Source organism: Rhopilema esculentum, chromosome 20, assembly GCF_057945365.1.
Source record: "Rhopilema esculentum isolate cy_ngs chromosome 20, ASM5794536v1, whole genome shotgun sequence".
Lineage (NCBI taxonomy): Eukaryota > Metazoa > Cnidaria > Scyphozoa > Rhizostomeae > Rhizostomatidae > Rhopilema > Rhopilema esculentum.
This window is the reverse complement of record NC_142834.1, coordinates 15,555,501-15,569,453: the sequence shown is the minus strand read 5'-3', so window position 1 is coordinate 15,569,453 and position 13,953 is coordinate 15,555,501. Positions and strand designations below refer to the sequence as shown.

At 36.7% G+C, this 13,953-nt stretch overlaps 1 protein-coding gene across 1 annotated transcript; it reads left to right on the top strand.

Annotated features, from left to right (window-relative positions):
- Positions 1-7,210: 7,210 nt before the first annotated feature.
- On the top strand, positions 7,211-11,260 carry LOC148957889 (uncharacterized). Its single transcript, XM_089114563.1, has 4 exons — positions 7,211-7,366; positions 7,593-8,186; positions 8,689-8,857; positions 10,945-11,260. The coding sequence occupies exons 1-4, from the start codon at positions 7,300-7,302 to the stop codon at positions 11,165-11,167; spliced, it is 1,053 nt and encodes a 350-aa protein (XP_088970689.1). The 5' UTR covers positions 7,211-7,299; the 3' UTR covers positions 11,168-11,260.
- The last annotated feature ends 2,693 nt before the right edge of the window (positions 11,261-13,953 follow it).

Below are 13,953 nucleotides of genomic sequence, written 5' to 3'. Positions count from 1 at the left end.
CTAATTTATTAAAGTCAGAAATAAGCGACCTCTCGTCAAAATATGAATAATCTTGTTTATAGGTAATTTACCTATCGTATTCCATATTAGCGTTTTTAAGAATTAGAAATTGCGGGAAATGATCGGAAATTCGGGCCAGAATATTTCCACATGTAATTTCCGAATTCGTTAAGTTTCTGAAAATTGTATCAATTGTTGTCGACGAGTTATAAGAAACTCTTGTTGGGTGATTTATAGAAGGCAAGAAGTTGTACGAAAAGAAAGTATTGACAAAATCATTGGTAGGCGCGTGAGAATCGAAATTTAAAAGGTTTATATTGAAATCGCCCATCATAAATACCTTTTTACTGTTTAGTTTTGGAAGAGTAGCTTTAAGATATTCAGTGAATTTTTCAATGTCAGAGCCTGGATGTCTATAGATGCAGCAGAATAAAAAAAAATTTCAAGTTTATTATCTATTTCGACCCAAACTGCTTCAAATTCATCACCGTTTAAGCTGAGGTTATCGCATAGTTAAGAGTTCAAAGACTTCTTGACATATAGTCGTACACCTCCATTTTGGCTTGACGATTTAGTGTCATGATGATTACATCCTTCGATGCTGTCATTTGTTAAAAATTTCATTTTGTGTTTGATTCCATGTCTCAAAAACTTCTATGATGTCAAAATTAATTTAAGCCTGAGAACATAGGTTAATAAGTTCGTCATGGTGTAAAGAAAGACTCCTTATATTTGAATGAAGAATGGAAAGATCGCGAGAATCGTATCTGAGGGAACTAAGTTCGGATACAGTAAAATAGGGTGAGTCAATAGTTTGAGGCAGTTGCTCATCAATGTCCTAGTCACTCAAGTATGGTACTCTAGTTAAATTCGAAGAATACTGAAAATTTGGCAGTCCGGCGATTTATGAGGGCTCTTCATGGCTCTCTACCTCAAGCATATAGTATGTAAAATTAAAAAGTAATTAAACGAGAAAAGGTGATCACTAAGGTGGCGCACAATTTCGGTTTGGCAATTGGATTTTTAATCCTAGCAGTCAAGCCGAGCGGCGTTAGTCATTTAAACTGAATCTACGCGTTTTAACAAAAAGGGGCGTGCTGTTGACAATAGATATGTTACTGCATCAGTTCGTCAGTTGTAATCGAAATGTCTCAAGGCTTCTTGAATCGTGATTTAAAATAAGGTACAAAACGGAAGGTGGCAGCTTAATGAAGCAATCGCAGCAATTCATTGATATACAATTTTCTAAGCCCTCTCGAGGATTACGGTTTTGAACAACAATTGAAAAAACAACGAGAAAAGACAGCCATGTCTAAGGAAACGAGTATACCTTATCTAAAATCATTGTTTCTCAGCCTCTCAAGATCTTCCACATCATTAAAATAAACCCATTCTCCCCTCCTAAACCAGCACAAATTGCAATTAGTGTCTGCAAATGCAAACGATTCATTTTCGTCTTTTAGAATCTCATTTTTCCTTCTAATGATTTCCCTTCTTCTCCTTGCCAGGTCTAACTTGATGCTATACCTTGTGGTCTTCTGCTTCACGCACAATCATCTGCTTCGTGCGCTTACCTTCAATTGTGACCAATTTCCCAATTCTATGAGCACATTCAAGCACAGAGTCTGGTACGTCGACGACAATCTCATTGAAAACCTCCCTTACCTTTTGAAGAAATTCTTCGCTTGATTCGCTTTTCCCTGATGTTGGCAGATCAATACCGCTAATACGTGACAAAGTCTACGTTGATATTGTTCATCATCATCATTTGATTTTTGCAAAACAGCGACGTGCTTTTCCAGTACAGCAACCTTGTCCTCAAGTTGCGAAATTTTCTTGGATTGCACATCAATCATTTTGATGAAATTAGCATCTTTGATGAGATTAGAAATGCAGCCTTTTGTGGCCACCCTATCTTCGAGGCTTTCAAATTTTTCCCTATCCATGCCTTTCATCGCAATCGTTGTCTTCCAATGACTTAGGCGATATAGCAACAGGAAAGCTGAATGACGGACATTTCTTACCACGACGTGGCCTAGACATGGCTTAATCCAAAAAAATAAACGGCTATTTCTGATGATGCAAACAAAAAACCGTCCTACATCCCCAACATACCCAACAAACCAACGAGTAGTATCCATTTATTACATTTGTAAATCTAAGCGAAATATATTGTGGCGCTTTGGCTAGAGCGTAGTGTTAAGCGTCCGCCATTAACGCCTTTATTGCATGCTATTGACACCCAGCAGGGATGAAATCAGACAGGGTTGAAATCAGACAGGGTTGAAATAGTTGACATTGACCGAGAGATGGCCCCGAACCGACTTTATCAGTTCATCTACACAAATCATTACTCATCCTTATAAAATAGTGTAGTTCGGTGTAGCGGGAATAAGATAGATAGTGGAGTTCTGTGCCTCATTACCAGGTTAAATTTTACCTGTAATGACCATCAAATTTTGCGGTAAACTCTTCTCCAATTTCAATCAGAATCGGAATGTTGAGGGCTATAAGCCTTTAGATTCTGTCTATATTCAAAGCTATTAAAAGAAAACTTATAGAATTTTTCAGCTGAGTGGCTTTTTTGTAGAAATTTAAAGTATGATTGTTCATATTAGAAATTCCAAGTACATTAATGCAACATAAAACTTCGTAGTCTCTATTTGTTTTTAGCTTGTCATCGTTGACCTTCGGAAAAATTATTTATGAAATTTAGTACGCACATTACTATAAACATAAATTTATAAAGACATTTACACTTTGTTTGACTATGAATTACACTTTGAAGACAAGACAACTACAACCGCTAGTGTCAGAATTAAACAGTAGAAATTAAGAATTGAACAAAAAGGTGTCAGTTTGTTTCTCGTGAAGATACTTTTAGCGAAAATTGACTTACTTAAACGGTAAACTTCCAGTTTTGGGTTCTCTTCGTTTCAAATTTTGTCAATTTGAGAATTTTTCAACCACTGGACATCAATACGGGTTTGCAGAACTGAAATATCCCCTACTTCACTGTTCGGTGATTGTCTCTGAAAATATCTGTGAGCCTATGATAAAAGAGAGAACCGAAGGAACATTTCACTAAACATTGGACAAAAGATAAAAGTGGACGAAAAACTAGACGAAAGGTTAATATTTGCATCGAATTTTGATAACCTCTGCAAAAGCCAGTCAAAAACGTCAGGCCCCAAATCGAATATCAACATTCATGGATGCACCTCAACTAGCTCTAGCATTGACTTCATTTAATGTCTCATTTTAATCATGGATGCTCCATGATTGAAAATCGCATAATAAAATGAACAAGATTCATGAAAATGCACTTCGGATCAATAAGAAAAGAAAAAACCTCCCCTTGTCATTCTGTTTAGCAGAGAAACTTAAAACTGCTGTTGAGTGATCGAATCGATATATATGAAGCTGTCAATAAAGTGAATCCAACGTAAAAGTAAATCTTTTTGACACTAGAAATATACAATACAAACTTGGAGCAAACACAGTAAATTAGCAACATTATTTGCCGAGTAAAAGAAACAAAATGTTATGGAAACCCCATGTCTCTCCATGCCTTCTCTCAACTTCTCGAACCAATCCCTTACATAGCAACACCTGACCCTGTCAATCCCGTTCCTTAAATGGTACTAAGATCTCTTATTTAATCTTGATGGCATAGACCCTTATACTTTTTACCAAGGTTGCAGAATCTTATACTTATTAGTTTGACCAAATAGGTCATATAAACTCTCTTGGTTGATTTCTTCTGGCTTGGGCCCGTTGAAGCAGCACTTTTTATTAAGGGCAACATCTATTAAAAATGCCAATTCATTATTTAAAAATGCCCACCGGGAAGTTCCAGATCAAGGGTGGTTGGGATAGTTCTAGATCAAGCCGCCTGGTGCACTCCGCCTGGTGCAAGCCGCCTGGTGCACTCCGCCTGGTGTAAGCCGCCTGGTTTACGCCGCCTGAAACCAATTTCTGCAAACGTTGAAGGATTTCATTTCATTATATTTATACACAGAAACCCTATCAGCTACTAAGTGAAAAAAGAAAAAGTGAAGATTAATTTACATATAATGCTGGTCTTCCTAGGGATCGTGCTTCGGGAAAGGATGCTAATTTTGCAGGAGTTCCTTTAATTTGTTTTTTAACGTGGTAATCGTGGAGCTGATCCTTATCTGTAATGGAATTTCGTTCCACGTCTGTGCACCACAATAGAAAAAACTCCTTTTGGAGAATTCTAGGTTTTGCCTTGGGATGTCTAGGTGAAGGCAATTTCTTGTTGAATAGTTAGATATTTGGGATCTTATGACAAGTTTTCCTTTCAAATTTTCAGGGCAGAGACCATTTATTATTTTGTAGATCATTACTGCCCTGTCAAATTTTATCAAATTTGAGACCGAAAGCCAATTGCAGCCCCACCCGTCCTTTAATCTTGAGCCTTCTATTAGCGTGTGCGCTCTGTTTTGTAAACGCTGAAGATGATCGAGCTTTGTGATTGACAATTTGCCCCATAGTTCATCACTGTATCTCAAATGGCTCTCGAGCAGCGCCTTGTAGGCCTGATCCAGTTTCGATTGCGGGAGTATGTTCTTTAGTTTCCACAGGGACGAGAGTGTATTTTTTATTTTACCTTTAAGGTTTTTATATTGCTCATTCAATGTCAGGTTTTCGTCGACGGTAATTCCTAGGTATTTTACCTTTTGAGCTCTCCCTTTACATTTACTTCTAGTGGGCAAAGGATACGGTTGGTTTGTCGTTTATGACCAATAACCATATATTCTGTTTTTTCAGTATTCAAACTAGGCTTATTCTGACGTAGCCATTCTGCAATATTGGAGATCTCAGCTTTTAGATCATTACAGAGATCGTAGATATCCTCGGCAGAACAGGTTGCACTGGTATCATCCGCATACGTGTTTGAGGTGCATCATTGACATACAGGATGAAGAGGAGCGGCCCCAAGCACGATCCCTGGGGGATGCCAGTGAACAGTATCTATGGCCATTTATTTGACAGTATTGTCTTCTGCCGGTTAAATACGATGTGAACCACCGAAGAGATGTCCCTTCCACTCCGTATTTGGTTAGTTTCGATAGAAGAATCCCGTGGTCCACCGTATCAAACGCTTTTTTTAAGGTCGAGAAATACGCTTATATTAATTCTATGCTTGTCAATATTATAAAACCATGAATCTGTTATGCTTAATAGCGAAGTCAGGGTGCTATGCATCTTAAAGAATGCATGTTGACTTCCAGCAAATTTCTTTTGCTCTTTCATGTAAGTTGAGACTTGGTCGTGCCCAAATTTTTCCAGTAACCTCGAGAATACAGATAGCACGGATATAGGCCTATAATCACCCATTTCACTTTCAGAAACAGACTTGAAAATAGAGGTTTCCCTCGCTATTTTCCATGTGTCTGGAAAAATACCCATTTTGAATGAAGAGTTGAATGTAACAGCTAGTGGCTTGCATCAAATTTCTGCTGCGTCTTTCACAAACTGAACTGAAATCTTATCAAAACCCGCAGATTTACTGCATTTCAATTTTTTGATTTCAATTTTTATCAGGTCTAAAGTAATTGCTTGAAATTCAAAATATGGGGCTGCGGATGCATCTTTGTTAGCGAGGTATTTTAGTGGGTTATCTGATTCTTTCGTTACGATTTTTTCCGCAAGTTTAGGGCCTATCATTGTGAAATGGTTATTAAATGCTTCCGCAATTCCCTTCTGCTTTTCAATTAGTTGACCTTCATATATGACGGATCTGTGAGTCGTGGAGCACTGACTTTTGGTTAAAACTTTGTTAATCGTTTTCCACATCTCCTAAGGGCTATTTGAAATTTCATCAATCAGATTGCAGAAGCAGTTCTCGACAGCTCTTCGGAGTTCACTAGTCACCCTGTTTCTTAAGCGCTTGTACAGAGGCCATAGAGATCGATCTTTTCCAGCTCGTTTCTTAGTCCGGTCTCTCCCCTGTATCATATTTCTGATACGGGGAGTTATCCAGGGCGAGGGTGCATGTCTCAATGTATTTTTCGTATTTTAAAAGGTGCATGCATATCTAAGATCGAGTTGAAAAGTTCGCAAAATTTGTTTGCCGTGATATCAGGGTCATCACAGGCAGTGGATATAGCCATTTCCCAATCGATACTTTGCAGGTCGAGAAGAAAGTCTTCCCTGTTATAGTTTTTCGTGTTGCGAGATTCAGTCTTAGTTTGTTTCCTTATGAGCAAGAGATTGGCATTAAGTCTTCTGATGCCAAAGACCATGCAATGGTCTGTCATGCCAATTTCTATACGCCAGAGCAGGAAAAAAATTAGGTCTGTTTCTTGAGAAATGATCAATTACCATTTTAGTTGTATTTGTTTCTCCATTAGAGCTTGTTTTAGTTGCTACCCTTGTAAAATCTGTGATCAGCTGTTCGAACTGAAATTCTGAGTAAAGAAGTTTCAGCTTTCTTGTGTAACAGTCTTCTAGTTTTTTATAATCAGAGTTGGTATCGCCAGTGGGAATAATTTCTTGCCTTCTGCATCCAGCTCTTTTGTCATTCTGGTTAAAGCTTCAAAGGTAGTAACGTCTGTATTCTCGGTAGGCGGGCGATACCAACATAGCACGATGTAACTCTTAGCATGTTTGGGGACAATTTTAATACCTATAATTTCTAGGTTTGGGTCTTTTATGTCATCTCTTGTCTGCTCTGCTATTTTATGATGGGCAAGGCTATCTTTTACATAAACAGCTACGCCACCGCCTGAGCTGTCCCTATCATGCCTCTAGATATCATATCCCTCTATTGAAACCTCATTGTCACATGTGTCTTTTGACAATCTGGTTTCATTGAGGCCAAGGATATCTAATTGATAGTCGTTTTCAAAGAAATCTTACTATAGTTTGAACAAGGGAACGAAGGAATCGCATACAGACAACTGGGCCAAGATTTTGGTGAATGTTATGAAAAATGACAGAAGAGCGACAGATGAATTTCGAAACTTATTATCAAAACAAAACTTATGGAAAAATTATAATTTGAATAACAATATTTCTGTCAAAGTTTAGTTAAATTATTGGCGGCTTAAACGGCGCTTAACTTTCAATTATATATCTAATCAAGGGGTGAACCGGTCAAGGATTCTATTGTTGTGTCATTTTGTTTTTATGTCTAAGCACTTTTGGAAGCCATTGTTCGATGCCAGTGAAGCTTTAAATTTGCTTCTGAAATGTAAAAAGGCGTAAAGCAGCCAACCATTTTCATTCTATCAGAGAAACGCGAAAAAACAGCAGTACTTGGCAAACAATATGGTGTTGCAAGTTCGAGTTTTTGTTTTTCTCGCGGTCTTCTCTTGTTTGGCTACACTTTCAAAAGGTAAACTTTTATAAAGTTACATTCATTTAGTATTACAACTCACATGGATAATTAGCTTGCTTCGTCAAGTAAACATTTTGCACAGAAGTATGAATGAAATATTTTCTTCCGTCACCTAAGTCTGAAAATTTGTGCAGTGAGCTTCTGATCAGATGTTAGCAATTAGTTTTAATCAATTACGTGATACGAAGGTTTTATGCATGTGCTTGCATTGATTTCTTTGCAGGTTTGACTTTTGAAGACTTCTTTGAAGAGCTAGACCGAAATGATGGGCGAACTGATTATATGGCTGACCCAGAGAAAGAGTACGATGGACCAAGGACAGCACAGCAACGGAAAGACTGGGTTGGCTACCACAAAATGATGACATTTTATCAACAGAGTATCAACTACTTCCTCTCCAAGAATTGTCCAGTCTGCGTTCAAAAGATGAAGCCTAGGCTTAAGGTGGTCAAGAAAAAGATTTACGTAAAGCAAGCATGCAAAGCGAAAGAAGTATTTGTGAACAACTGTACAAAGCCAAGCACATTGCCGATGCTTCCATCTGGCGGGATACCACCACCGCCTGCAAAACCGGCACCACCAGCTAAACCGGCACCACCACCGCCAGCAAAACCGGCACCACCACCGCCTGCAAAACCGGCACCACCACCGCCTGCAAAACCGGCACCACCACCGCCAGCTAAACCTGCACCACCACCGCCAGCAAAACCGGCACCACCACCGCCTGCAAAACCTGCACCACCACCGCCTGCAAAACCTGCACCACCGCCGCCAGCAAAGAAACTTGAGCAAGGAGGAAGGACTTTGGGGCCCTGCGGTAAGCATTTTCAGACAAATTCTGATATCATATAAATTTTATTAAGTCTATAGAAATTTTATAGATTTTAGTTCTGCGATAAAACCAAATCTCCACTTGCTCAAATTTTGCGTCATATGAAATTTTTCTAAATGTGCATTTGACTATTCTTTTCCACAAAATCAAACAGCATATAATAAAAAAATTTAATCATTTATAGCATCATTAAGTTCTGAAAAACTTTCATTTGTTGGGCTCCGTGATAGTTGTAAGCCTCCGGGTCGTGGCCAGATTAGGCGGAATGGGAAGTGTCGCCCTGTTGTCATTTCAACAATGTTACATAATCATGATATTTCATCTGAGAAAAAGCACATTCGATTGCTCAGTTTTGAAGGGCCACTCCAGCAATGCCCAGCTGGTTTATCGATAATAAGATGATCTTGCCTGAGTTTGTATTTCGACAATTTCAATTAGGAAGCCGCAAGATGATGATTTCTGTTCTTATCCATATTTGCCGTTATAGGAGACATTTGTGAAGGATTTAAACTGAGTCACAGAGGCTGCTATCACGACAGACACGTGCGACACAAAAGACCAATGCCAAGGTTGCTCGAGTCGATGAGATCCAAAAAAAGCAAGGTGTATTTTGGATTTATGCTCAAGTGGAAGAAGTATGAAGAGTCTTTGTCAACGTGAGTCGAAGTTTTTTATAAAAATTAGCATAACGTGACTCCAGGCCCTTGAAGGCTCTTTGGCAACCGACATGCTTTGCGAGTAAGCATATGATAGCTCTCTCCTCCTCCGCACTCTCATGAAACGCCCTATTTCCTCTACGCCCCATTTGTTTTGACGCTTGACGCTCTGGAACCCAGGGTATCACATGCTACGCTTTTCATAAAAAGATTTGGCTTAAAATAAAATGCCCGAGGCAATATCAAACTGAATGTCTTCCTCTACTGTAGGCATTTAGGCATTTTAGGATAAACAGGTTATTTTCCAGGAAGGAAACTGTTTGCCACATGCCAAAATTCACTTCAGACTTCAGAATGGGCTAATGATATGGCAGATCGTATAAAAACCATAAAGCAAGCAAGATAATTTTTTCATTAAACTGTTCTGGGAGTTTGACTTTGCTCAGTATCCACGAAAATGTTCCCAAAGTCTTTTTTGCTCGTTGCGCAATTTAAGCAAAAGCTAGAGCTCTTTACTGGAAGCAAATTGGTCTGAGGTCGTGATAACACCCAGGGACGCCTGCAAAAGATAAGGGCAGGAGGGGCAAAATTTTTCTATTAACATAATCGAGTATTCCTAGGTGGGAGGGGGGCGAGGTTGGGGTAACATAAACTTGAATACAGTGCCACCCATACAGCTGGGTTTTTTACCATTATAAAATGGAGGTTCAACATCACGAGAGATGATCCGAAGACTGATACTTTAAAGAATAGCGGTTACTTGCGAGCGGCTTCACTATTCCTTTCCGTAGGATTACCCCTCATTAGGATTACATCATGTTGCGTAGTCATTAGTTATATTGGGTAACATTTTATGCTTGGTTATGCTTTTCTGGTATTTTCCTTGTACACATAAATATACGTAGTTAGTTAGATTCAAGAAGATTCGCTAAATTTAGTTCTATTACACCATCAAAGATTCTAAACATAGAGAAAATGTTGTATCAAAAATGGGTATCAAATGGCCTTGTCACTATTCACAACATTTGGTTTTATAATAAATCATGGCTGTTATAATTGGGCTGGTTGTGAAATTTTGATTGCCCGCTAAGTTTTATACCAATTCATCCTCCTTAAGTTCCTGAAGTACTTCTGAGGGAACACGTCTTTTGTTTATCATCTAATATCTTCGTCGCTCTCCATCTTGTGGTTGACCATGTCACGAACAAACTTTTTATCCTTTGCGTTTTTGTGCTGCTGTTAACATCTTTCTAATATTTTCTGATAGATATTAACATAATGAGAGTGGTCAAAGTGGTCATTATCGATAAGATCCTATAGTGTTTTCTTATATTTCAGGGCACTTCTAGCACCCTCTGCCCCTCTTCAAAGAGCTCTTCCAGCCCCGCTGCGTAGGCGCCCCTGATAACACCTTGAATTCTTTCATTGCAATTTTGGTTGAATAACTATTGTTTTACAAGCGCTCAAAACTTGACGCTATCAATTGAGGATCATAACAAATTTTAACATGCAACAAGCTGCAAACCTTACGAAGCAGTCAAGGCTTTTGGTTCACTCTTCTCAATTTTATAGTCTAGCAGGACAGCTTTTTCAACTGTACGAATAGAATACATAAATCCATTGCGTATTTCTCAATATACTTTGTCATATTTGATATAGTGTATGAAAAAGAGTATCAAAGGCCTTTCTCAAATTCACTTTCTAAAAGTCATTAAAATATATCAATTTCTCCTCTTGGCTTCATGATTGCAGGTCCTGCAAATTAATTTTTTCCAGTTTTCCAATCTTAAAGCATGTTCTTGTGCAATCGGCATGTTTAGCGGCAGTTGTCTCGAGAAATTGACTGTGTTTTGTATTTTCATGCAGTATGATATTAGGCCGGTTTCGGAAATATAATCGCAAGGCATGCCGGTTGCGCAAATGTCTTTAATATCTCGTGAAAATAACTATAAGAAAGATGATTTTTTAGTTATTAAGTAGTAAAACAGTAGCATATCCTCTTCATAGACTACTACCTTCATATCCCGAATAAACTTTCATTAAGAGAAGATTCCCTCACTCTGATGTTGTCTTTTCCCTTTATTAAGGTTTATCTGTAGATGCGCCAAGCGCGCAAAGAAGCATGGATACAAAGCATTTGGCATCGAGTACTTTGGAGAATGCTGGAGTGGACCTAAAGCGCATTTGCATTACAAGAGAGACGGCAAAACTAAAAGATGCATCAACACTTCATTTAAAACATGCAACACCAAAAAGGATTGTCGCTGCACTGGTGTACAACATTCACTTTCTGTTTATTCTTTTGATTAAAATTGAATTTTTAGCAGTTAAATAGTTTTGTAATGGGGCTTTTTTATTATCTCTTCTACAGGTAGCGTTCCTTTATCCATGAAAAGAATTGTACTTGGTTTCTCGTTTCTTTTCGAATTTTCTGAAATAATTAAATGTATTTGAAATTTTGTCTCGCAAAAATTGTCGGGAGATATATAGCTACATATGTCTGTGTGAGAAAAATCAAAATTGATTCTCAGCGCCGCTTAACTTTGCGGTTCAAAATATATAATCGAATTTAGAAATGCTCTATTCTTTATCACCATAACCAAAACAATATCTATGATGAAAAATTAATGCTTTTCAATTGCTTAATTTGTCAAAAATAGAACTTTAGAAATAGAACATATTGTCACAAATTTTTTTTGTTTTCAGCCCCAAGTATACTTTACAAACGTTATTTTCATTTAATGAAAACAAATAAGGAAAGTTAAATAGAGTTGTTTTTTATAAACTTATGTCCTTTCCAATTTTGCCATTTTGCCATGATGTTAATTTGGTCAGAATGTTGTTTTAGGACTTTATATCATAACACTATTATAAATCTCATTTTATAAAACTAAATGTATAAATGGAAGTTTGTTTTAGAATTTTTTTTTCAAAAGGCAAGACGATGAATTTTAAAAATATACACTTTCATTTCAAACATTTTTAGTATAGCTCTTTGCAGAATCAAATTTTAAATCAACTTTAAAATGTTGTGACAATATTTCACTTTATAGAAACCAATACTATAAAATGTTTTTATATGCCTCTTGTTAAAAGATGAAGGTTATAGGCTCTAAATTCATATTAACCATTAAAAACTTTAGTCGAAACCTTTTTTAAAGTCAAAACAATTTTACATATGCTATCTTCATATCACATCAAATGTAAACAAAATAAGAACAATAAAATTGCAAGTTAAATTTTGGATTAATTTACAATTTGCAATTTACATTTTTGCCAAAAATGGAGACTATAGGTTTAAATACATAAAAATTTGCAATCAAAAATTAATTTGGTTGAACTTTGTGTTTTGATTCTGCTCATCAACTTTAAACAACGTTCTTATCTATCTTATTTCATAAAATTCAATGCAGAGTATGAAAATTTATGTTTTGGATACCTCTTTAAGAAATAAAGGAAATGCTTTAGGCTTTGAAAAACTATCTTGCCATCGAGAAGTATTTTGTTCAAACGTTTTCAACACTTGATCAACTCTACAAGCGATGACGCCCATTATTTTAAAATTGGCAGCACTACAGGGGTTGTTTTTACACTAAATCAACTTTGAAATTGTTTTGAACTATCTCACTTTTTAGTGACAAACGTATTTATTGAAAATTAATTCTTCGATAAACGTCTTCTGTTCTTAAAAATTAAAGATTTTGGGATTGCAAAAAAAATTTCTGTCATCAAGAATTAATTTGGTCGTGTCCTTGTGAATTAAGCTCCAAAACTAGTTTTATCTTCATCTTTATCACTTTACCATCAAAAATTATATTGGTCAAAGCCAAATTTATTTTTTAATCAATTCTTGTGGTGTCAATTTTCAATTTTCGATCAATAATATTGTGTCTCTTAAAATGTCGTAGCTTTATTTCTTTACAAACAAATAATTATTGTTCAGAATAACTTTGCTAGAAATCAACAAGGTGGAAAGAATTCATGTCAGATGAAAATCAACGTTTAAAAAATGCTATCCCAATATCTCACTCCAAAGAAACAAGTCATGAAAAATAAAGATTTATTATGTTGTTTTGAAGGTTTTTTTCTATAGTGGCGAGACTATTTATTTTTGAAGAAACTTTGGAACTTGCGGTCTAATGTTTGGCCGGTAAAGAATTTAAATTGAAAGAGAATCGACAATGTCATAAAACGTATTGATTCAATTGATCACCTGTGAGTTTCGCTGGAATAGCAGCCACGCCGTAGACGATGAAGAGGAGAAGGACCATTCATAGGTAAAAAATTCCTGGAGAACGACACTTCACAGATAAATTCTGAAGATAGTAATTTAATTGAAGAAGATAAGGTCATGGCAGTGGACAGAAACGATTGATAAAGACTTTCTGCACCCTCCTATCTCACAGGGATTCGTAAAATCTGTGACTGAATTCAACTTCCATTTTTCATATTTTTGGTTGCCATGAGATTTCGGACGTATAGTGGTGATATTGGGTTTGCCACGATAAAAGCAATTATGATAACATAACAGTTTTTCAAATTTGTTAAGGTTGTTTATGAACTGGCTAAAAATAACAATTTTAAGAAGTATCATTGCAAAGTTAAGAATAACGTCACAAAAATATTTTGCAGAACTAATAATTTACCAATTGAAAGATAGCAAAAAAGTTCAAAACTGTCTTCAAAACTTAGATATTCTTTAAATACATATTTTATTTTGTTATCTCTCACTGAGCCAAAGAGGAGACGTGGAATTCACCAGAGTGTCATGGTCACCTGCCTTCTATATTGCTGCCTCGCAATGGTCCATGTCTTTGTTGATGTTTGTTGAGTGTCAAGCAAGGAGAAATAACGCCAAAAATGGTTGATGTTCATATTACACGACAATATGAGTGACCTAAATGGCCTTTTTTTGTGCGTCTACACATGACAAAATCTTTAAATTCAGCCTGGTATTCATCCTCTTACAGAGAATCAGTTTGTTCAAGGAAACAAAACGTAAGAATATTTAAATGCCAGTTTTGGTACAAAGAAGAGGATTGTATCCACACTCGACATTGTATCTAAACTCAGCTCCTATCTCAATGGAGTATAAA